The following is a 26,466-nucleotide window of genomic DNA, read 5'->3' as shown; positions in this document are numbered from 1 at the left end:
GGATGAAAGGCTGCAGTTTGTTTGCTGTGTTTAAGAACATCTGCCGTGAATGTCAGTGACTGCAGCCTTCTGTAGGACACAAACACAAGAACAATACGGCATTGAAACGTGAAAACTACTTCAGCAGCACGAAGAAGAAAAAACTGGCTCTGAAGAGCAGCTCTGAATCCCTCAAGGTCTCGTTTTAAAGAGCTTTTTCTTTTATTACGCCTCTACATTGAAATTCAGAATTCAAAACAGTTTATAGGCTCATTGATAACAAGCCAGGTCGGTAAAAACAGACATAAAGTCGTGCGAATGGAGACGTATCGCCGTGTCTTTGTGATGTGAAGGTGGCAGCAGGTGTTGGTGCAATAACGCCGACGCTGTTGATGAAATCATCTAATTAAAGCGACTCCTGACGGACGGAAAGCTGCTTCTAAAGCCTCCAGTCGCGTGATTAACGGGGACGCGCCACATCACGGTGCCACGGACTCCATTAGGCTAAGGCTGCATGTTGAGAAGGGAAAGAAAAAAAAAATCACATTTCTGATTTGATAAAGCAGTTTTCAGCGGAGTTGGAGTCGATGTGGAGGCGTGTTGTTCTCTGCCAAGCTGAAACCATACGAGTTACTCACTGACTCATCGCTCTCCGTGCATTTGTTGTCCTGCTCTATTTACGACTATAAAGCTGATTTACGCTGAATTTGTTTGGTCTCGGCGAGCGCATCACAGGTCGGTGTGGAACTATTGATTGTTCCAGCAGCGGGGTGTGTATTCAAATGGGGAGTCTCCACGTAGAGGTGGGACGTTCTTATGACGCCTCAGGTTGTCGGTAGGTATACGTTGAACATCTGGAGGGAGTCTCTTTGAATTTGGCACAAACGCCCGCTCAGATTCAAGGATGAACTGAGAGGAAGCTGGTGGTCAAAGCTCAGAGTCACCGGCAATAAAATAGTTTGATAAAATGTCCAACAGATTCACTCACATGCATCAGACCTCCATGAAAGAACGAAACTCCAAACAACACCCCGTCACAAGACGCTGAATCCAAGTTTCTGATTTCTGTCACATCAAATCTTCAGAATCTCTTTATTGTCTTTGTACAAGAAAGCACAACAAAATTCAAGTTCGCATCTCTCGTAGGCAGCACGAAACATCGGGAAAGAAGTGAACACGACAGTGTCTAAAATGTTTTGGAAAGACTGTACAGAAAAAAGCAACAGGAAGTCGGTGAAGCAGTGGAGCTCCAGAGACATGGACTGTACCAGGAAGTGATGCTTAAACCTTTTTTTTAGGTGGATTTTCTGGACCCCTGCTGCCTCTACCTGTGTTGTCGTACGAGCAGAAGTCATAGAGAGGTGCAGCGGTTTCACACCTACAAAAAAAACACCAATCACAGTTATCTTGGGCGGAGCTAAGCCCAGGATGCAGTGATGGTGCCCCCTGCAAAACAGCATCGCGGGAATCGTTTTGGTGGAACATCTGCGTTGAAGCGAGCGCTGCGCAATCCAAACATTCATCCAAACGTGCCTGTTTTCAGTGTGTGGAGGTTCTTGTTTCTCGTAGCTTAAAGAATTTACTTAGTTATACGAATGGAGAACGCTCAGCAAACGTACCGGGTTTGTGTAAAATGTTGATGGACACGTAGCTGGATTGAACTGCCTTAGCCGTACAAGAAGTCAATCATACATTCGTACCAACTCGGGATGCAAAGCTTGAACAATGTTCGTTAATCGTCAGCAGCGTTACCGATCAATAATCAATAACACAGTGAGTTTACAAACACTGTTCTCTGTGCTGATAGACATTTTGTAAACAGTATTTGTACGTGTCTCTGTCATGGTCCTGTTGCTGCTAAACTCCCACAATCCTCTCTGCTGCCACCATGAGCTGTAGTCCACCTGCTCAGTGTTAAACAATAAGAGGCTCCACCTGCTGGAACAACCAGGTACTGCTTCTCTAGCACGCATGACCTTCTTCTTTTGTCTCATTGGTTTATATATTTCCAACAGCAACCAATCGATTAACTTTGAATCAATAGCATCCCTCACGTCAATGAAAGGATGCTGTCAGATGGATGTAATGCTTTCGTTGTGTTTGTTAAACGTTGCTCTGATGCTGCGATCCCTCCACGACAAGCTAATCAACCAGTGAATTAACTCAGCCAGGCTTTGCTGGATCTATAAGAACTGATTATTTCCAACCACCGGGCTGATTTTACGGCGACCGTGTTCGACACGTCTACATTTGATGTGGAGCTGCAGCCGTGAAGAATCCGCCACGTGTTTGATGTAACTTCAATGCATCAAACGGAGAATGTGTGAGTGGAGCCAGCCAGGAAATTGAAAGTAAAAAATCATTTCCTCCTTTTTTTTTTTAATTCTTTTTTTTCCCTTTAAGCCTATCTGCGCCTTTTCCCTCTCCTTCTCATCCTTATTAAGCCTATCTCTGCCAATTCCAGGGAATTCTAAATGTTTTTTAATGCCGGGCACATTGTGTATTCGTCATGCGTGAAATATTCTTCATAAAAGGTTGACTCTCCTCGCCCTATCTTCCACCGAATAATAAATGTTTCCTGGCGGTTTCCGGGGCTCTGCTTCATCCTCAGAGGTAATGCAGACTGCAGACGAAGGAGAACACCACAAGAAAGCCTTTTTTTTTTTTAGAGAGAGAGGAACCAGCGAGTGCGTGGGAACATCACAACCACATATCACAAAGAAACCCTGTCTCTGTTCAAATTGACATTACTTATACACCAGCGCTTGTTCTCGGGCGTAAATGACTTGTAAGTGGAGATCTGCGCCCTCCCCCTCCATCCCCCAACTGATGTCTTTTTCTGATTTTTTTTTTTTTTCCCATCGAGCACACGCAGGAATCAGCTTCTTTCTAAACTGTTCAAACAGCCGAGGCTCCCGAGGTGCCTCTCCTCCACGCCGCCCCGAGAGCTATTGATAATTAACATCGACTGTTTTCATTTGCGCCGCAGATCGAGAAGTTTTGTTCCTCCTTTGCCGTCTGCCGGGCTGCTCGGCTCCGATTAGCGTCACTCGGCTGCTTGTGTATTCCACGTGGGGCCCGGCTGCACCCCAAACCCGAGCTCCTCCGCGACACCACGCTGTCAATTAGGTTTATCGAGCTGCTTCTTTTTTCCGCCGTACGTCAGCAGAGTTGGTGGGGTGCTAGAGCGAACCACCTCCATCTGGTCTCCATCTGTAATGAGGCCGACGGGGGTCTCCTGCTCCCGTGAAGGTTAACAGCCCACTGCTGAACACTAACGCACAAAACCTCTCCATATGCACATCTTTGCTGCATCCTTGTTCTACACAGCGTGGCCTCGGCTTGTCGGCCAGCTTTCCATTAAGGCTGCCTCCACCTTTCGTTCCTGCCTCGTGTGAGGAACACAGAGCTGGTGTGATTAGTCCTGACTGGAGTCACTTAAATGGATGATTCAGATCACTGTGGTCCCAGCTCCATGTAGTCCAGCTGAACCAGCCCATTCTGCAGCGTAGAACGGTCTGACTGCAGCCAACCACCACACAGCTCATACGTGGACTCCTCTGTGCTTCAGAGGGTAAATGTGATGCACGGTGTTAGACTGACTTGTGGGAAAATATTGTCTCGTTTAGCCCACAACGGTCTGACCGCACCTCACCATCACACAGCTATACGTCTGTTCCTTCATGCTTCAGAGCTAAAACATGATGCACAGTCTTTACGCCTACGGCTTAAGGCTTCAGGCTTAAGGCTTCAGGCTTCAGGCTTCAGGCTACCCTCTGGGAGATCTTCGGCCGTCGCAGATGAAAGACAACAGTCGTGGTGATATCTTTGGTCTGGGCTCTAAACCGGTGGTCCTACGTCGCACCCTGAGACGGCTTCAAGGACAGCCGATGTCGTCGACTTCCATCCATCATCTCTACACCTTCATCCTCACTATGGGGGGCGGAGCCTATCCCAGCTGACTCAGGGTGAAGGCAGGTTCACCTGGACAGGTAACCAGTCTATCACAGGGCTACACTTAGAGACAGACAACCAAGCACACTCACATTCACACCTACGGACAATTTACAATCACCAATTAACCTCAGCATGTTTCTGGACTGTGGGAGGAAGCCGGAGAACCCGGAGAGAACCCACGCTGCACGGGGAGAACATGGAGACTCCACGCAGAAAGATCCCGGGTGTCCTCACCGGGACGTGAACCGGCGACCTTCTAGCTGAGAGGCTACGATGCTAACCACAATGCTAACCACTTTGTGGTAAATAATCCTTTAAAACCACAAGTCTTTGGTTAGAATTTGGTAGAATAAAACTTAAAACTGTCAGTAGTTGGACAGAAAGTAGTATTTTAGATGGAAGGACCCTTTAAACTGTCAGCACTCAGTTAGAAACTAGTATTTAAGGCGGACAAAACCTTTAAAATTATAATACACTGGACAGAAAGTCGTATTTTAAGTGGATTAAGTCCCACATTCTATCCACATTAATCCCGGTCAGGAGGTGGCGCTGTTCTGACAGACTGTAGCTGCTGATGCAGGTTTGTGTGTTCTGTCTGAAACACCGAGCAGCGTCGGGTTTATCCCCTCCGTCAACATCCGCTGAGTCGGACCGGTCTCGACACTTTAATCCTTTTACGGTGACGTGAACAGAACGAGGAGCGACCCGGGTACAGTACGGGTCGGACCGCCACCACACGGGCGCCTTCACACCGAGCTGCACATCACGCTGACACTTCCAGGCTTCAAGTGTCCTTCATGAATATTTTAAACGTTTCATGACTCAGGTCTGTCAGCTGCGATTACTCAATCATTATTAATTTTAGCTCTGGCCCAGACCTTTCTGGAGGCTCCTGACTCTCTGCCTGATAAACACAGCATCATTCACCGTTTTCTCTTTTTTAAACTATACTCAGAGGACCTTCTGTGTACTCAAAGCAGACGCTGCAGTCAGACTGATGCAGTGGAAGAAATAATTCACTGACAAACTCGTGAGCTCATCCCTCACTAAGTACTTCCACCGAGTCCTCGGGCTAATCTGGAAATGTGTTGCAGAGGAATGAGAGCTCCTCTTCAGGAGCTGCTTGATAATGAATCCTCCTCTGAATGGACTATTCAGTAACTAAACATACACATTATGTGATGAATGCCGCTGCATCGCGGCTGTCTGCGTTTATAGGAGCGGCTCGGCGGTCGGGAGATATGCTTTTTGCTTTCTTGCCGAGAGCCAGATGAGACGATTTCTGCCTCTGTGCTGCCTGGTGGCTAAACATGGAGCCACGAGGCCACACCTGCTGCCCTACCTGGAAAAACACAGGAAGGTAGCAGCAGCCTGGGCGCCGAGAAATACGAGAAAAGAACCGCATCGTAAAATAAAGTCATTATTAAAAAACAGCCTGATTGAACACGAGATCATGTGTTTTATTGTTTACTGCTGAATGAAGGACATCAACACAGAATATGTAAAAACAAGAACATTTACTGCAAAAGAAATGAATGAGAAATAAATGATAATAAATGTGATGTAATTATATGAGAAATGTCTTATTCCAGAAAATAATTATGTAAAATCACACAACCAGCATTATTTGTCACTACTTGTGCGAAATCTCAGGAACATATTTACTATATTAATTATATTATATGACTTTATATTCAACTGTTCCATCCATTAAATAAAATGGAAATATTTGTAAAATTATGATTAATTTACTGATGTGTTTTATTGCTGTATTTTTGTGTGAAATAAAAAACTAAAATAAAAATATTATGGTGCAAATTTTGTGGTCATTCCAGTTTTATTTTATTAGAATTTTAAACTCACAATCTGTAATTTTAGGGATTTTTTTTCATGTATTTAAAGGAAGAATCTCCAAAACTAATGAGCAGAAATTACATAAAATTGTGTTTTTTCTGAAGAGAAATCCTGCGTAGCTTAAAATAAACCCTGGACCAGCTGATCTAACCCCATCCACGGGTTATAAAACACACCGTCCACCACCTCTGAAGCTCATTAATTAACATTAATGAACAATTTAGCTGACGTCTTACTAAATGGACGTCTATTTCTATCTACTTCTATTACTTTCCTACAGCTGACATGGAAGCTGCTGCTCTGCTTCTGTTTTGTTTTCATGTCATGTCGGTAAAAGCTTTCAGTTATTTCTGTACATTCATAGTTTCTGTGAAGCACGTTCCACTCACACACACATATATATATCTAAATATATATCTATATATATATCTATATCTATATCTATATCTCTATGTATGTGATCCATGTCTGCTGCCGTTGTTCTGCGTCCTTGAGGTCGGCGTGTGCAGCAGATTCCATGTTCGTTGAAAGTCTCTTTACAGCGATCAATAAATACAGTGTTCTGATAATAAAAGAGAAATACTTTTATCTGTGGCAGTAACAAGCTGCTAAAAGACCATCCAGTCGTTCAGCGGCTGTAACTCCTGCCTGACTACACACTGGTGCTGCCGTTCAGTCGACAGCATCACTACAGAGACGCTGCTGCTACACTCGGCTTGTGTTCAGGTCACGAGTTCATCAACCTCCTCACAAGTCGCTAAACCCCGAAAGTCAGAGTGACGCCTCCTCTGGTTGCTATAGCATTAAACACAGAAGCTCCACCTGGAGGAACAACCAGGTACTGCAGCTGACCCACGACACATTTTCCGACAACCTTCTTCTTCTGCCTCATCGCGTAATATATTAATAATTAATAATGGGGCTGCACGGTGGATCAGTGGTTAGCACCGTTAGCGCCTCACAGCTAGAAGGTCGCCGGTCCCGGTGAGGACACCCGGGATCTTCCTGCGTGGAGTCTCCATGTTCTCCCCGTGCAGCGTGGGTTCTCTCCGGGTTCTCCGGCTTCCTCCCACAGTCCAGAAACATACTGAGGTTAATTGGTGATGCTAATTTGTCCGCAGTGAGGATTAAGTGGTGTTTAGATAATGGATGGATGAATTAATAACGATGAATAGTGATTAATCATTAACATCGCTGGTGACATCGTGCGTTATTATCACGATAAATTAATCATTGTGCTGCTACAGAGGAACGCTTTCGCTGCAGTGAAAATCATCATGTTTATGTTGTTTCACAGCAAAGAAATGCATGAACTAGGATTTCCAGTAAACCACGACTCATTGCATTGAGAGTAATATTTATCAGCTATTAATCCAAAATGAACCCGTAGTGAAGGATCCACTGTAGAGTCCACAGGCAAACTAAACCTGGTCACTCTGTTGGTTTGCAAACCAAACAGCTCCTCGTGCATCCTCTCCCTGATTCTAACCTAAAACTCACTACTTTTATGCTCCCGTGCTCCCAAACAAGAGCGATTTTCCTCCAAATCAGTGCTGACAGGATCACGGGGGGTTCATCACAACGCCGTCCTCCGAGGAGAAGACTTGAAGGCGCATCTCAACAACCTGCGGCGATGGGAATGGATTTAAATGCGCATTTGTGACGTGAGGCGAACCGGCAGCAAACAAAGGCCACAGCTCGTGGTGTCGGCGGCGTGGACGCCGTCCGAAGCTCCGCTCGGGCCTCTGAGAAGGAGAGTCGACAAGAATTCAATTCAGGGGAAAACAAGGGAACGGACCTGAGAGCAACTTTTATCAGGTCTAATAACCGAACACGAGCCGACACGCTTCCTGCTGTCGAGGGGCTTCGCTGGATGCTGCACATGAATCTTTTAAAGCGACTTTAAACAGCGCCGACTGAAAACACGTAAAGCTGAGTGTGAAACACTCCGACAGGCCTCCGCTCACCTGCTCTCCTCCTGCTCTACCTGCTTCTGAGGAGATGGAGGGTTTCATTTGTGCCAGAATTCAATCTGCGAGCACATCATCCCATCACGACGCCAGAAAATGAAACCGGCGAGAATAAAGTCATGACTTCATACCGACACATTCATGTGGCTGCTGCTTTTTTATAACCATGGAAACACGAAGAAAATTGGATTTGGAGAAGCTGAAGGATGCTTCAAGTAGGTCAGTGTTGTGGCGGTGCCAGAATCTGGTGTCTGTGAAGCCCAGAGCCGGAATCAAAGGGGTTTGAGCATTAAAGCGGCTGCCAGAGCGGCCGGAGCCGGGCTCCACCTAAGCCTCGCTCTGAGCCAATAAAAACCCCCGGAGAGCTTTATTTAAGGGCATTCTCCTCACAGTCTGTCACTGAACTGACTCTGGTGGAGGCATCTGTGACGGAGAACACACTCGTTTGTTCAGCACGCTGATAAAAACGTCATCTGTTTGACTTCTGATGACTTCACTCGGGGGAAAGCGAACCTAATGACGGGTCACCAACTCAAGGGTTCAGATCGATTACTAATAAATGATGCAGCTCCACGTTGTTTGTCCACATTATTAAGAAGGTTTCTTTGCTGTTTTATTGTCCCAAAATATCACCACAAGTCTTTAAATTGGCAAATTAAAACTAATCAGGTGACTTTCTTTTTAGAGAAAACCTAAAATCCTGAAGTTAAGGTAAGAAAAAAGTCGTTCTCATTTCTTTAACCCTCCGATCACCTCCTACATCTTCTATCCTTGGGTTCAGACATTTAAACCTCCACAAAGGATTATAATTAAAATCGTTAACCACGTTTAAATAAAACATCAATAAATAAAATGATGTCAGTGACTTTATTTAGAGACATTAAACGCTGACCCCAAAGACAACAGGAGGGTGAAGCTCAATCAACTAAAGCAGGAATTAGAGTTTAAATTAAACATTATTAGATCAACTGAACTCGTTAAAATAATGTTTGTAACTAAATCCGTAAAGTTTAACTTCATGAGCGGAGTGAACAGCTTTATAAACTCGATGCTGACTTGTGTTGGCCAGAAAGCAAAAAGCAGGAAATGAAGTTTGTTCTGCTGAAAAACACTAAAATTAATAAAACAGTCGTGACCTGATAATCGACCCTTAACAATCCTAAACCTGCTATGTGACAGGTTTTTAGGAAAACCCAACAGAACCCATAAAAACAGCCTTAACATATCGACAGCCTTGGATTGTGACTCCGACATGACATTTAATGTCACCAATCAGGATGACGGCGTATTATCTGACTGAACAATCCCACAGATTGGCTACGTTCACACTGCAGGACTTGATGCTCAATGAGGATTTCTTTGTGACTTCCTTCACGTTTCCAGTTCAATGCGACTTGTATGTGATCTGCTGTGTGAACTTCATACGAGCCAAAAGTGTCCCGCATGCGCAGAAGAGGACACGACGACGTCACACGCAGCGAGCGTGCTCAGTGTTTATGGAAGTAAACATGGATGGTAACGGTGGAGCGTATCTGCCACTCCCCCACCGCCACCGATGGAGGAAACAGAAGTGTGAGCGCTAACTAAACTAGCATCAGCAGCCAAGTACTGCCTGTGTGTTCTGGACACTTCCACCCCGTCACAGCGCTGCCCCGGGGTGGAAGTGGTCAGAATGTGCACAACCGGTCAGTTAGGCTGAATCCAAGCCTCCTCGTATCTGGACCTCCGTCTGGACAATCCAACAGCCTTGCTATCCGACATAGAAGAAGGTTTTACATTTAGCGTCATCGAGTCACGACTATGTTTGATTTGTCAGAATTCTAAACAGATACCGTTTAATTCCTATCATGAAGTTTCAAGCGAACCGGAGATGATCCAGCAGCAGGACGCTGAAGATCTGAGATGGAAGAACCTGAATCTGAGTAAACAGACACATCACGTGATCAGAACTCCCCAAACTAACGTCTAAATCAGTGAAAGACGATTTCCGTCCCGCAGCGTTTAATGAAGCGTCGGGAGCAGATGACAGCTTTTCCAGAGCTGATAAAACGCTGGCTGATGTGTAGACACAGAAACATGTCATCATCTCCGAGCAGTAAGAACAGGAAGTCGTCTCCGGGGTTTCCCTCGTCTCCGGCAGCTCGGCTGACGTTCGCCGCTCCGGGCGCTAACTCGGTGTCAGCGCTGCGTGGACGGCGCGGTCCGGCTGCAGATCGATGGGCCGGATCTGGGATCAGCAGATTTCTATTGATCGGGACAAATCAGCGGAGACGGAGGAAGCCGACCGGCTGGAAGCCTCCGCCGGGCTCTGACCTACATTCTGATGACAAGTAAACACAACTTCAGAGGACACGGCTTCCATCTCGTCCTGGACTCTCCCGCTGATGCTCTTATTCTTTTATTTCCCTCCTCCCCCTGCAGGCCGCAAAAAAACCATGTTTGCACTAACAAGATTAATTAACAAGCGGCTGTAAGTGAGCGTCTTATTTGGGTGTTTTGTGGCTGCGGGCCGTCTCACCAGCTGACGATTAGTGTCGTCGCATATTTCTGCGACTTTCTGCCGGAGTCGCTACGTTCAGAGGAATAATCTGTCCTGGAGCACCGACGCTGCTGCTTTTTTTTTTTCTTTCTGGTGAGAAGCGATATCCAGACGTTCCTCCAGCAGGTCAGCGAGCTTATTTCACACACTCTGGGTGATGAGGATTAGCAGCAGCGACCGACTGTAGCCCTGAGGACTGGAGGGCCGGCGGCCTTCAATGAGACTCGTAGCGGCGGCGGCGGCGGCGGCGGCGGCGGCGTGTACGACACCAGCACGAGCTGACCTTGTGTTTTTCCTTTTGATGCCTACACACAAAAACAGAGAGGCTGGTTTCCATGACAATCTGCAAGCCGATGCACCTTTTTAACTGCATGGATTCAGACTCACGGTTCGTGTTTTGAGGGAAGGAAACTATTAATAATAAAAACTACGATAACGCCGCCGCATCCACACTGTAAAAAACACACGATGCAACACAGACTAACACGTTCATCTGGACTTTATGGTGTGTTTGTGCTGCAGCAACATGTTCTGCTCAAATCAATGTAACCTGCTGCGTCTCCATAATTAAGAAAATGAATGTTATTCAAAGTGCACCACAACGGTTATAGTCTGGTTCAGTTATGCAGTCTTTTAATTAAAGAAAAATAAAATAAAATCAAGGAGCATAATATAAAAATATCCCTGAAATAAAAATAATAATAATTCAGGCTTTCTACTCTAATGTTCTTTTTTTTAACCTTACTACACTTATTTTGCTGTATTTTTATTTTTATTTTGCTCTTGTTTTAATGCATTTATTATTTATTAGGCTTTTTCTTAAAAAAAAAAAAAAAACGGGACCAAAGTGCTGATTTCGTACCACAAACATGACAAATAAAGTTCCTTGAATCCTTGTATCCTTGAATCCTTGAATAAAATACCTGTAAAAACTGTCAAACATAACTTTTTAGACATCATTTACAGTTTTGGGCTTTTCTTATTGCTGAAATGTAAATTAAGACTTTTTTGTAATTTTACTAAACAGATAAAATCCGTAAAATGACAGTAAATTGTTTAAAAACTACAGTTAAAAAATTTAGAAATGTATAAAGATAGATATATATATATACATATGTATATATATTTACAGTGTAGTACAACTAATGCTGAACATTGCAGCTAAATTGTCTTTTTAATTAAAATAAATCGAGGAACTGGCTGGATTTCACTTTAATCCTGCTGAAAATGAATTCGTAGCTGTTTTTGTTCATTTATTTATTGTTATTTAACGTAAAATAAACATTAAAAAAACATTTTTGAAAATATACATCACGAGTAGAACAGAGGTCGGGATTAAAATACTGCCGTCACTGTATTAAATAGTAATCATGAATAAAATATAAATACATGTGATGGAAGCGAACAGATTATCACCCGAAGAATAAAAGAATTTGAATTAAAATTAGAACAAAATCCAATAAGTTCAAAAACTAAAGTCACCATAAAATACCTGCAAAAACCTCTAATTAAAAACGAATGTGGACATTTGTTCGTTTGCTTTGTGTGATTAACATGTATTTTTAATTGTTTTTCTCTCTTTTCTGTGTGATTTTACTCGTTAAACATGTGCAGATTAACGCTCAATACGTTCTTTTTAATTTAAAAAAAACAGAACAGGAACCGACTGTTTCGTTTGGATCCTGGTGAAGATGGATCCAAACATGCTGCAGATGAACTCACTCAGAGCCACTCTGGTGCATCATCAGGACTTCATCTGTGCTTTTTCCCTCCGTTTCCTTCAACCAGACGCTTTGTGTTTGCTGTCGATTCTGCAGGAACAAACCTTGTTTCATGTCAACAGACTGTAGCCGGAAACAGAACCGAGCCGCCCGGGGACCTAAAACCAAGTCTGAAAACCTGCCGACGTTTGAGTAAAAATAACCTGAAAGCGGCGCATTAGTGGAGCTGCTGGTGAGAAACGCTGCGTAGAAATCAGCTGACTGGAGGAGTGCAGCTTCTCCATGAAGCTGGTGTGAAGTTTGTGTGACCTGCTGTCGTATCGAGCTTTATCGAGCCGGCTGTGGACGCCGTCTGGGCTTTTTTTCCCATCATGCACCGCTCCTCCGGTAAACAGGCCACGGCCACCGATCTCGCTAACTGCTAACAGCGCGGCTCCTCGACCTCCAGCCGTCGCCTGGGGAGCAAATTAGTGGTCGACACCGACACGGATCGACGTTTTGCCCAGAAAGTCCCGACGCTGGTGCTCGTCGTGTCGTGACTCTGCACAGCTTCGTCCACTCTGGAAACTCGACACTATTTTCTGACAACTTGACCCAAAACGGTCAGAAAAACATGTTTTTACATCCGGCCGGTCCCTCAGAGTGACGCCGCTCCACAACAAAACCACAACCAGGTCGGTTTGTTCCACATATTTATTCCAAGTGTCGCCAAACTTTTTTTTTTTTAAGAACTCAAAACGTTTAATTTAAAATATCGTGTAAAGTTCTTCCTCCAGTCTTCCTGTGGGCGCGGTCGACTCACTCCAAACCGCTGACTTGAATGCAGTTTAATTGTACAGGAGGTAGTGATGCAAGTTTTAGACGGCCAATCAATGGTCAACGGCATCATCAGTCAATAATCAATTCATAATTAGTGAATGCAGCAGAACGTATAAGAGATGCTGATGGAGTCATTTATAACCGCAGACACATGACATGACGCAGCAAAAGCAGGTTTTATCAGACGATGACCAGACGTCATGAACGACCACACAAGTCGTTGTCATGGTGACCGTTGCTAGCTAAACCCATCCATCCATTATCTACACACCGCTTCATCCTCACTCTGGGCTGGCTGGGACCGCTGAAGCCCCACAAAGGAAAAAAAAACTTCCACAGTTGACATTTTCTCACATACTGATGAAACCACTGAAGCCATGTCCAAGATCCAAATCACAACCATCAGTCAGCCATGTGATCAATCAATAATTGATTAATATTAATAAAACGATGAAGCCATTTTTGATCACAGACACCGTCGGACTACGAAGCCGCTGTCTGCTTGTTGTCCACACCTGAGCTCTGGTTGGAGGTCATTAACCTCCTCGTTAGTCTGCTAGCTAAACTCCCACAATGCTCTCTGCTGCCACCATGAGCTGTCGCCTGAGTGACGCCTCCTCTGGAACAACCAGGTACTACAGCTGGTCTATGGTACGTTTACTGACATGCATGTTAGCAATATTTTTATAAATAACATTTCTAGCAGGAGAACACTTTGTGAGTCTGTTTTGTCCCTGCAGCTGCTGTAATCGGTCACGAACAACAAATATCTGTGAACTGCAGACGGATGGAGGGTCACAGAAGCCGGCGCTGCCTCTCAGAGGGACGATTTCAGGTCAGATGCCGAGGATTGTATCCAGACCCCCTTCACTGTGCTTTCCTCTCGGTTTGTTGTCCGTCGTGGCGGGCAGCAAACCGCTAATCGATGCTGTGCAGCTGAGAGCAGCAGGAGGTGGAGGAGAAGCAACCTGGGCCGGAAGAGTCGGGGCGCCTCCGTCACCGAGGCTGTTAAAATAAACCACGACGATACGAAGAAGGTGTGAAACTCTCTGCTTCTTCTGATGTGGTTCCTCATTAAAACAAGTGATATTCTCGTTTGAGGCTGGTGTTGATCACAAATGCTCAGTTGCAGTTCACACCTGCTTCGTCGAGGTGAAGAAATGTGAAGCCGTCTGGCCTGAAATGCTTGAAAGCAATGTTTCACTGAAGAACTAGAAATAAAGTTACACTCTGATCAAACAAAACCCATTTTCCAAAACATGACTGGAAAATTTGAAAAACTTAATGAGTATTTGTAGATGTTTAATTTACTTATAACAGCCTGTCTACAACTAAACTGGAGTCTCAGCTGTGTTTTGATGGAAACGTTCTGAAACAAACGTGTGAAGGAGCCACAAACCCGCAAGGAAGTCAAAGTTTTTGTTAAACAAACTTTCAACTTAATTTTCTAAATATTTAATTCAGTCGCCACCAAATTTGGCACCGAAGTTGTTTGAAGGCCCCCGACCGTTGCACATACGTTTTATTTGAGATATCATTCAGCGCTTTAGCACAATTGGCTAACACATCTTTGTAGGCGGGATTTAAATCAATGTTCGTTTGCGCTGCTTCATCGCTAGGGGGCGCTAGAGTCCACAACAAGACTTGCTCACTGGCAAATCCTTAAATAAAATAAATTTCAAAAACACAATCTCCGATTTAAACGGTTGAGCTTTACCAGATCATATTAGCGGCTAGTTGTTGCTATATTCTAAACTTGTCCGCCATTTTGAATTTTTAGACGAACACACTTTTCACCGTGTGTTCAACATATTTCATCCAATCATAATCAAATTTGGTACATAACGAGTTTGGAGGACCCTGAATGTTTTCCAAATGTTTAATTTGACATAAAATGTTTTGGGATTGGCGAACAGACAATGTTGAGTGGGCGTTTTCAAATCAAATTAATTGGAACCAAATCTGATCCAAGTTTACGAACTGGGACCGAAGACGAGTGTGTTGAGTTTCAGGAAGTGTAGCCATTAGAGGAGGTGCTACAGCGGGAAAAAAATGGAAAAAAGTCAAGACTGGTCGCCAACAAACACCTTGAGGTTATGATCAGTAACTCACCTGGATTCAAACTGTTCAAACAATCACAGGACGCGTTCAGGGACACACCAGGAAGTACAATCCAGCTGCAGTTTAGTTGTAAATTAATGTAGTTTTGAGTATTTTGAATAAACCGGAAGTACAAATGACAGAAAGACAGACAAATATTTCAGGTTTGTGACGTTTCCACTGACTTCCTGGTGTTTCTTATAACACTGGACTTTCAGTGGAATCTATCGTAACCTCAGTGGATCTAAAATCGCTCCACAAGCCGTACGATGTTCGACGCACTCCGACTGTCGAGCCACAGTTCAGACAATGAAAACCAGGAATTACCACCTCGCAGCTGTACGCGTCTGCCAGTCACGTCTCCGCCAAGACTGGGTGATGAAATGGAAGTTGTCATTATATCGACATGTGTGATCTCAGTGAGTCAATCAGTGACAAACCGCCATCTTCACTTGGACATGACGGATTATTAGAGAAGCTACGAACCCTGAGCCGTCTCCAGCCCGGCGGCGGCGCAGCAACGGCTTTAAATAACGTCCAGGGAAGTGTTTTTGCGGAACAGCGACCTTTCGGATATAAAATGTCAGCACTTTCTCATTTTTTTCCGATTAGACATGAAATTCTGCCATCATTAGCGAACCAAGACGTGGCCGAGAACTTGTTTTACGAGGTCGCTGAAACCTTGACCTTTGATCACCAAAATCGGTTCGTCCTCGAGTCCAGGCGGACAAAGTCAGAGAAGTTCCCCCAAGGTGTTTCAGAGGCGTGACGTTCAGGTAACAGATGGACGGACGAGCTAAAAACACAACGCCGCCGCCGGCTGCTGCTGTCGCCAGCAGAGAGGCTTAAAGAGAACAAACACAGCTTCACCTGCTTCCACAGAGCAGGAGATCAAAACTTCAGCAACAAACAGCCGAACCGTCGAAGCTCCGGCGCCGGTCCGTCGTCACAACAGACGGTAAAGTTCTTTATTCTACGAGAGCTGGTGAGACTTTCACAACAAGAACAAAGAGAAACAGGAAGACGGGTTTAGACAGAACTCACCAGATATGCTGCTGCATCGTCTCACATTTTGTTTCTTATTCATGAACGTGTTCACCGGCACCAAGAAAATAAGTTCTCCTTCAGAAAACCGTCTGGTTGTCAGATCTGTGAACTTTTGTAGTTTCACCCTCAAACAAAAACATCTGATCTGTGAAGTCATTTTAAAGGTTAAATATGTCCAGAAATAAAACTCCTACAGACGTGAAGTTTGATGGGAACACAGACTGAATAGATCACATCAGAATCACTGACTGGATCCAACAGAGGACACAGTTTTAATTATTGGTCCTTGAAAATGGAAGAAAGTGAACATTTTTCAAACCAGGCTGGTGTTCCTGTCAGTGTCTGTCTATGGATGGGTCCATGGTTCTACTAGAACCCAGTCTCTGGTCACATTTCACCAACTGTTGAGGCTCTAACATCAGCAGAACCTGATGTGTGTCAAAAAATGAAGCAAAAATGTCCTGAGTTGTCAAAAAAATCACAATAAATGATCTAAAATGTGTCCAAAAGTGACATAAAATTGTCTGAAACAGCAACAATTGTCAAAAATTACTTAAAAAAAAAAAAAAAAAAAAGGCCCAAAATTGCTTGAATTTTGTCCAAAAGTACTCAAAATTCTCCAAAAGGACTTTGAATTGTCCAAAAATGACACAAATTTGTCCAAAAATGACGTAGAATTGTCTTAAACAACTTAAAATGCTCAAAAATTACTAAAAAAATTGGCCCAAAATGACTGAATTATCCACAAAATTATGCAAAAATGTCCTAAATTAGTCCAAAAATCACCTTAATTGTCTGAAAATTGTCCTTGACAGACTGGATTCTGGTAGAACCATGGATCCATCCATAGATAGACACTGACAGGAGCTTTCTGGGGACACGACACCTTATTTGTTTGAAATGTTTGCATGTTTTTTCCATTTTCAAGGCCCAGTAATTAAAACCTGTGTCCTCTGCTGGATCCATTCAATCACTCTGATCTGCTGGAAGCTCTTCTGTCGGTGTTTTCACCACATGTCATGGCTGTTGGAGTTCAACTTCTGGAGATACTGAACCTTTAAAAGGACCTGAGGTGTTTTTTGAGAGTGAAAATACAACAATGCTCACGTCTGACAACATAAACATGAATGTGTTAAATTGAGCCGAAGCTTTTTCTTAAACATCCTGAATAACAAAGACCTGCAGATGAAGTGTGAGGCGGTGGAGCTGCAGCACCAATGTAGTGGAATCAGCGCTCAGCCAACCAGAATCACAGGTAATATAAAAACAAAGCTCCGGCAGGTGTTTGGAGGATTCCTGTAATGTCTTTTCTCTCACTGGAGGATTCATATTGTTCCTCCAGCTGCCCGGCAAAGTGCTTTGAATTTACCTCCGGTTGTATTAATTTAAGTCGACGGCGTCCCGGTTTACGTGAATCAGCCGGGACGTCGGGGCTGGAAGGCTTTCCTGTGCGTCGGCCACTTCCTCGTCGAGGCGTCGATGCGTATCTGACAAATTGCTGTACATCTGCAGCGTTTGGCAGACGGACTGATTGTTTGTGTCGCCGCCTGCTGTGTTTGTGTTACAGATATTACAGAGGAGGTTTCTGCTGGAGTGCGTTTACTCAGCGGTGGAAGCGGCGGCCAGCGAGCCTCTCTTATTTATATACGTGATATCTCTGCTGCGGAGCGCTTGTTGCTATGGTTGCTTTTTTTATTTTTGTCGGTTCAACAGTGAGGCCAGCTCTGTGCCGTCTTTATTCTTGGACTTTTCTATCAGCCCTGAAAAATCAACCATCAATCCACATAGGCTGTACAGTCCTGGAAGGATGTCTGTTGGTTCTATTTCTGGATTGTTTTTGCTCTTAAACAGTTCAAGAAGCTTCAGTTCATGTTAATTATACAACATAATTTAATCAGTGTTGTTGCAGTTCAGCGTTTGGCCACCGGGGGCAACAGTGAGTGGATACCGGGGCTTTGTTTTTATTGTTAAACTGGATTTGTTTTAAAAATAATAATCAAATAAGTCACGTTTCATAACAAACACAATATTTCAGGTTCAAGATGTGACATTTTACACTTGAAAACAAAACTGAGATCATCTGCGGGGATTTTTTTCGCCTCATTTTCTCGCCGTGGTTCATTTGTTCTCACTGTTAACTCATCGTTCTCTGCAACATGAAGTCCTTTAATGGAAACAGAACAACCATGAAGGAGGAGAGAGAACTCAGAGATGTCTTCTGGGCAGAACAACAGTTAAAATGATCGAAATAAGAAAGAAAGGAAAATCGAATTTCTTTGATTATTCATTTTACAAAAATTGAAAAAATCTAAAAACACAGCCTGCAGTTCAGTCGAAAAAAGTCTCTAAATTTTTGTCACGTGACTGTTGGTCGTAGCTGAATCACTGATAACTTCACGGTTGCAGCAAAGAGCACAGAATTTTTCATTTTTTACAGAATTCGGCTACAGTAAACGGGTTATTTTTGGCAATTTTTTAAAAGGAGACGTGTGGGATAAAGTCACTGATGAAATATCACAAATTCAGGTTTACAGTTTCCTGATCGAGCTGCACGTCACCGATGTTTATTTAAAGGAAAGTTAAAAATCCGAGTTTCTGGCTTTGATTAATGGTGTAATTTTAGTAATGTTGTAATTAAAACATGCCTTTCAAGGAGATGGTGATGCAGGTATGGAGCCATGGAGTGTGTAGGGAGGAGATCAGGGCGGATGGACGGGTCAGAACATGTTACTATTATTATTTCTTTACTCTTTTTTTAAACGAGAGATAATTTTAATGACTTATTGTCATTTTAAGCTCCAGTTTGGTTTCCAGTACGTCACACATGAGGAGGACAGTCAAAGAAGTTCAAAATCTTTCTACTGTCACAGTTTCTGTCTCTGATAAATGGTGTATTTTATAACAGAAACATCCCTGCAGTGGGTGCTAATTGGGCATTTGTTGTTTTAATTTGTCTGCTCTGCATCACGCTGGTAGAAACAAACGTGGGGTTACATCCACCGAGCTGCCGCCGAGACGCTGCTCTCTGGTGTTTTGTAATAATCTCCATCTCATATAAAACATATTTCCTCTCCTCTGCGCCTCCACTTTTGTTATTTTATTCCTTCAGCCAGACGTTATTTAGGGGGAAGTGGTTCTAAATAAATGGGACCTTTATAGCCGGCAGCTTTAATGTGGAATCAATAGATCACAGAGAAACGTCATCTCTGCACATCATAAAGGAGGCGGCCGGCTGCTGCTCTGATATCAGTCGCAGAATGGGAATGTATTATTTTCTGCGCTCAAGTGGGATCGAAGAAAGTTCACGGCTGAGCTGCTCGACGCTGCAGCGTTAGCGGCCCGATACGGCGTGGATGGCTTTCTTTGTGTTGACAGCTGCTAGCGGGTATTCTCCGGTAAATAAGCGCTCCCCAGGTCACCGGCTGATCACGCCTCCTAGTCACACTTTACTGTGACAAAGCCCTCCTGGAGCTGCAGCCATTATGGAGGCAGCAGACAATGAAGAGGTGGTGGAGCTGGAGCGCTGCAAAGCTTTACAGGAGGAGACCAGGGCGGATGGACGGGCCAGAACAATCCACTTTAAAGGGAGGAGATCAGGGCGGATGGACGGGCCAGAACAATCTGCTCTAAAGGGAGGAGACCAGGGCGGATGGACGGGCCAGAACAATCCACTTTAACCCTCAAAGCCCCAGGGGTTTTTGCACATTTTTACTCAATATAGTCAACTTTTTTACAGAAATATGAAGTCGTGCTCCTTGAGTTTTCAAACTAGACATAATTTGATGCAGATGCGGGTGGACGGGCCAGAACTTGTAACTATTATTAGTTTTGACAAACTTTTAAATGCGTCACATAGTGTAAAGGGATTTTGGTGGAATAACATAATTTTAAGCTTAAACATGGTTCATTCAGGCTCTGGAAAACGGTCTAACTTGCAAAGATGCATTTATTAGCGCAGCATTTTGATGCTAAACCTTCATCAGGGAGGTTTGCCGCGAATAAATCTGCTGCTAATGAATTGGCCGCTAATGAATGTATCTTTGCAAAATGACTGATTTAAAATAAAAATAATAATGAAATATAACAATAGTGAGAGGCTTTGGCCCGTCCATCCACCCTGATCTCCTCCTTTATAACCTTCTCCTTTAAAGGCATGTTTTCTTCACAAAATTGCCCAAATTACACCTTTTATCAAAGCCAGAAACTGTGGAAATATAAATTAAAGGTTCATTCACCATCAGAAAGCTGTGGATCTGATAAATGTGGTTCAGTCGTCACCGGTTCTTCCAGCTGTGCTCGTTCTAAACCTCCTTAAACCCTGATCTTCTCCTAAACTATCCGAGTTGCTTCAGAGCCTTTATTTAACCAAACCTCTGCTGTCACATCGTCAAGCGGCCGGTTCGGTGTCACTCGCTCTCGTTCTGGTTGGAGACAAGCGAACCCATCGGACCGGATGTGTCGATGCAAACGCCAGCGTCAGCCGTTCCGCTTCGTGATTTTGGCAAATCAGCGATAAAGCTGCGTTAGCGAGTGATTTTCTCGGCGGATCAATCTGTCATCTCGGTGCAGACGAGCTCTCAGACTGACAGCTCGTCTCGCGGCGGCAGGAAGCGCATAAATATATTAACGCTGTTTTTTTCTCGCCGCGTGTTTGATATCGAGTATATTTAGGTTTGTTTCTCATTAATTTTTGGCACTTTTCCCTCGTCTTGGTTGTGGAGGTGATTAAAGCTATTTTAAGGGACTCGGCGTGAACACTTATCGACGTCTGAGGTGAAGGTGGAATCACACCGATAGCAACAATCTGCTGATTAAAACCTTCTCTTCACAACTTATGATGGAAAACGTCGCCCCGATTGAATAATATCGACTTCATCTCTGCTTCTAGTGTCGGAGTTTGAAGAAAGACGTAAACCTGCGGATGACACTTCTCAATGAAAGGCTCTTTAACTTTTAGATAAATGATCTCACAGGTGTTTCTGCTTCACTGTGGCTCATTGTTCTCTGCAATAAGAAGTCCTTTATGGAAACAGAACAACTCCATGAACTCAGAGATGTCCTTCCAGCTTCAGCTCTGACAAACCAATCGGTGCTCAGTGATGGAAAACAGTTTCCCCATAAAAAAAAAAACAGATTAAAAGCTCAGATAAACTTTAAAGCACAGCGATGTTCACCAGACAGTCCTCTGGTACGAGCCTGAACGGAACAGACGTCCATTTATTTGTGAGAGTCTTTAAGTTTTGATGTCTTTGCCGAGTCTTTTCCTGCTTCTGTTGATCATCGAGTGGATCATTTAATATAAAACTACAATCGTCTGCAGCAGTCTGGAGCAAAAACAGAACATATGAAACTCAACCCAACAGAAACTGATGCAACGCTGCAGAGAAACCAGGAGGACGTCGTCTGTCTGCACATCAGAGCAGGACGGGACGCGCTTAAAGACAAAGCTTATAAATATGTAGCTTTGGTTCACAGAAATGAGTTTTCGAGGCTTTAAATCGACAACAGGACTTTAAAAAGAACTTCTCTGAACTTTCACATAAAAATTCAAACAGCCCCGAGTCGTCCTGTTTTTAGTTTTATAACCTCTTCCCCAAACTATTACCGCGACCGGCCGAGCGTCGCTAAATGCAATGAATTTCTGTGTGTTTTAGAGGCGCCGGCCGGCGGTGTGAAGCCGACATTATTCAGAAAAGCTCTGAAATACATTTTACATCAGCAGGATGGACAAGATCAAAAACAACCTAAACCTGACCTGTGCTCTTGATTTTATTCTTTTATAAAAGTGCTTTTTTCTTTTTAACACTTTCGTAGATGTTCTCGGGAACATTTTATGCAGATTTAAAACTGCTTTAATTAAACTGCGTTTTGACTGAACCTTCAGACTGCCGGTTTCTGAGCTGAGTTTAAGAAAAGGATCGTCTTTGAACCGTCGAACGCTTTCCTCTGAGACGCCACTGAGTCTGAAAAAGTCCAGTTTAGTAAAAGATGCGTTCGATGCTGTAGATCCTCATGTTCTGGTTCGGTGTCTTAAATTAATTATGGCAAAACAAAACCGATTATAAGTCATAAAAGGAGTCGATGACCAACATTTGGAACCGATGTCGGAGTTTTTTAAACAACCTTGGTGTCAAAATTTAGAAGAATATGAAAATCCAGTGTAAAAATCTATTTTTTATGCATGTTTTGCATAATTGAAAGAGAAAATGTCAACATTTATCCTCCAGTTGCTGCTCAGAACCAATCAGAACTTTTTGTTTTTTACAGACTCATGTTAGAGCAAATTCATTTTCACTAAAACAAGTAAACAAAAGGCGTTCTACGGCCACTGATCAACAAAACAGACCCAACATGGCGTCCCACAGGGCTCTACCTTAGGCCCAGTAGTTTTTAGTCTATATCTTACCGCTATTAGGAATCAAAACGACGATTTCAGTTCAATCAACGTCTTGTTTGCAGGCGTCTTTAAATCCATGGATAACACGTTTACCACTAGGGGGCGTAACGGTGCACAAAAATCATGTTTGTTGTGTCACATTTTCAGGTGAGCACAGTTTGTAGCAGGATGCTAAGGGTTGCTAAAATCTCTTTATCGATTATTAGCATGAAAAAATGTAAGTTGGAACCCCTCATTTTCTCACAGTGTCAAATTACTATTATTAATTATTATGTAGGAAAATGGCGCTAGCTGGGTTGGGTTTTAAAGATACGTAATATTAATGAGCTTTTATTGATCCCACAACAGCAACAATCAGTGCAAACATTGAGGGAATATCAGTAGAAATGTAAAAAATAAACCAGAAATCTATATAAATTCAGATTCCTCTGGATGGAAATGACAATCCTGCACATATGAAAGGAATCACATGGATGGAAGAGAAGGATTATTGTTGCTCAGGTAGAAGAATTTATTACCTCGGATCAGATTGGGGCGAATAAACTCGTTTCTTATTATGATATTTATCATTATTGTGACGTCGTCTGTGTCGGGTTTGAGGGAATAAACATTCACAACCTCCTCGAACATTCAGACGTTGACGCACATGTCCTGTTTGTCAGCCTCCTCCTGACGCGCTGCGTTCAAAGGCCGGCTTTAAATGAGAGGAGCTGCTCCGCTCTCACCTGGAGGACCGTAATTTGATTGGCTGCCGAGGAGGAGGAGGCTGCAGCTCATCCTGGTCAAGTGGTCATTATTTATCTCCGGCAGCGACACACAAACACACAGACTCACACTCACGCAGCGCTAACAGCTAGCAGCAAACACGCCGCCGCCGCCGCCGCCTGACAGCAGTTTGTACTCGACAGAAGATGTGGAGGTGAAGAGGTCACTGGTTGCTCCGGGGAGATTGGATCTCTGCAGCTAGATTGCATTTCGGCATCCAAGGCCTCGTTCTGGTACCGACGAGAGCCGACAAATCACAAAGAGCAACCACAGAGAAGCATGTTTGAAGCCTCGTGGGGAGAGTCTGGACTCGAGCAGAACCGTTGGACGGACGGGAAATGAGAGGTTCATGTACAGCAGAGTGAGATTTAACCCAACAAATCAACAGAACCACACCTCAGTCAGCAGAAACTACAAACAGAGAGAAACACTGATCGTCAACATGAGCCGAACCTGAGCCTCGGACCAGGACAGTTCATCAGAATCCGTCCCATTTAAAAACCTGCTTTGGTTCTGAACAGGTTCTGTAAACAAAGAAAAGTTCTGCGATCCTCTGTGTGACCGAACAACCACGACCGACTGAGCTGTGATCAACAAACTGGACTTTTATTTAACCTCAGTTTAACCCTCTGGACCTAAAAACCTGCTGCGAGTTAAAGTAACGCCCACTTACAGCACTGATCAGAACCAGAACCAGAACCAGTCACAACAGCTAAAAATGTACAGAAACAGGAAGAACTGTCAGAGTTTGACATTTAACTGTCCTTGAACGCATCATGTGGGACTTTTTATCTGCAAAAAAATAACAAATCTGAGCTTAAAATCATCAATAAACATGATTCTGTTTAAAATGTGCAAAAAGATTTTAAAAAAGTGTTTTAATCAGATGATATAAAACAAAAAACAAATAACAAACAAACAAATAATCAACCAAGAAGCCAAAAGTGACTGAGCATCAGGCAGGAGACAAAAAACAGAGTTAGAGAAGAACGATTTAAATGATCAGTGATCAAACATCTGCTCATGGATCCACTCATCCTGCAGCAGGTTCCATCAAAGCAGCTTCATCTGAGCAGAACCTCAGCAGAACTCACCAACATCAGCCCTCAGTCGACCTGCTGCACTAAAAAAATAAAAAAAAAGAATAAAAAATCCTCATTGAACCTCTACAGAAGATTCCCCTCAACGTCCACCTGCAGCAGACGAAGACAGAAGCTGGAGATGTTTCACCAAAAGCAGCTGATCTGATCCTAAATCAGCAGAATTCATCAAAAACACTTTATTCTAAATGAAGCCTTAAAAACATCAGCTGCAGGAAATAAACCAGTTCTGTAAAAAAAAATAAAAATAAAAAAAGAATAAAAATTCCAGCATCCTCACTGAAACAATGAACCCAACCAGCAGTCAGCAGATCAGAACTGCTGCCCCCGGACCGGCACAGCGACCGAATATTCGGATATTCGGGTCCAGCCCGACTGCTCACGGATCCGCTCTGATCCAAAGCAGCTGATCTGAGCAGAACATCAGCAGAACTCATCAGCATCACTTTGTTCTAGATGTTGAATTAAAAAAATCAGCTGCCAGACATAAACCAGAACTCCTCACCGGAACCGAAACCAGCCAGCAGGCAGGAGGCTTCAGGACGTTCACAGCAGCAGAGGAACCAGGAGGATCCATAAAACACCAGCAGATCAACATCTAGTCATGGAGCCCGGTGGAGATGTTCTGATCCACATGTTCTGATCCAGATGTTGTGACAGCAGCTCAGAGCTCAACACCCACACACACGAACACAACAAACACACACACGGACACACACACAGCCAGAGAGCAGCGGGACTCACCCAGAAGAGCAGGTTGAAGAAGACCATCCCGTACCTCAGAGCCATCATGCAGCCCTCAGCCATCCTGCAGCGGCGCAGTTCTAGGAGGAAGATGAAGGACAGGTCCAGGTAAAACACCACGTACTTCTTGCCCTGCGCGTAGCGCCCCTTGGCCGTCTGCGGGCCCTTGGTCGTGTGGAAGCCGAACGCGAACGGCGGCCGCTTGTACTCGAACTCCCCGCTGAAGCGGTGGAAGCCGGAGGTGAACGGCGGCGTGTCGGGCTTGCTGTCCAGGGACGGGCTGCGCCGGTACGGGGTCTCGTCGGTGCTGGAGCGCCGCATGGCTCCGCTCAGGTGCGACCGCGACTCACCTGGACGCTGGGAAGTGTGCAGCTGCTGATGGAGAGGTTCTGAGTCTAATCCCGCTGATAATCTGTGTGTTCAGGACATAATCTCTCTGATCCGTCCAGCACCGGCGGCAGGTTCGGACAGATAAGCTGCTGCCGCCGCCGCGGGCTCATCTCACCTGGGCTCGCGAGCAGGTGATCCGGACCCACCTGCTCGCCGACGGACGGCTGCTGCTGCTCACATGCACGGAGTGACCCGGTGGGACGGAGCCGGGATGCGCGGATGGAGCAGAGCCGCGGAGAGGCGCATGGAGCAGGGACGAACCGGTCCCGAACTCCGGCGGAGCTCCGGAGTGTCGGAGCGGAGCGGCGCCGCGTGCTGCTGCTGCTGCCGCCGCCTCTCGCTCTCTCTAGGCGGCCACGGAGCTCCGGGAGTCCTCGGGGGTCATGGCGGAGCGGCGGAGCGGCGCTGAGGCTCGGGACGGTTCCTCCAGCAGCCGGAGAACCACTGCAGTGTTGAGCGGCTCCAGCCCGGTGCCTCCTCCCTCCGTCCCCCCGCCCTCCCGGCTCTCTCTCACCGGCTCCGGTGCTCGCTCGGTCCCCCCTCCTCCCCCCTCCCCTCTCCGGTAGCCGTCCAGCGCGGCGGACACGAGCAGTCGTTCATATTGAGGCCACGCCCCCCGACGGGCCGAGCGGGCCAATCAGAGCGTCGCAGCGCCGACCTCCCTCGTGCACGCGCTCATCACGCCCCGCAATCCACCACATACGGCACGTGCATAGTGTGTGTGTGCGTGCACGGCGGTGCCGCGCTTCATCCGCTGCACTGTAAAAACTGATGAGCTAAAAAATCTGATCATAAATTAACTCGTTAATAAATACAAAAATAAAAAATATCAACACTGACAGAGAGTAACAATATGTACATTTATGTTGTAGCTGATTTAAATACAACAATTTATCATAATTTTTTAAAACTCAAGGTAAAAATCTGTAAAATTACGTTTTTTAAAAAAAAAATTCAACACAGGAACTGACTTTTTTTTTGAAATGTCAAAATACAAAAATATTCTGTAAAACAATTAACTTTTTTTATTTACTTCAAAAAACATTGTTAATGCAGACTTCATTTTCAGGGTTTTTCTTGTTTT

The 26,466-nt window shown here is 44.5% G+C and overlaps 1 protein-coding gene across 1 annotated transcript in view; it reads right to left on the bottom strand.

Moving 5' to 3' along the window:
- tspan4a (tetraspanin 4a) overlaps positions 1-25,313 on the bottom strand; it is a gene marked incomplete at its 3' end in the record, with an annotated part of 116,345 nt that extends 91,032 nt beyond the window's left edge. The window contains exon 1 of the mRNA XM_008303310.1: positions 24,993-25,313. Within this exon, the coding sequence (XP_008301532.1) occupies positions 24,993-25,313 (321 nt within the window). The remainder of the gene's footprint in view (positions 1-24,992) is intronic.
- Between the last annotated feature and the right edge of the window lie 1,153 nt (positions 25,314-26,466).

The sequence above is a fragment of the Stegastes partitus genome, unplaced genomic scaffold (assembly GCF_000690725.1).
Source record: "Stegastes partitus isolate 25-593 unplaced genomic scaffold, Stegastes_partitus-1.0.2 Scaffold1978, whole genome shotgun sequence".
Taxonomy (NCBI): Eukaryota; Metazoa; Chordata; class Actinopteri; family Pomacentridae; genus Stegastes; species Stegastes partitus.
The sequence above is the reverse complement of the archived record's forward strand: the minus strand, read 5'-3'. Positions and strand labels throughout refer to the sequence as shown.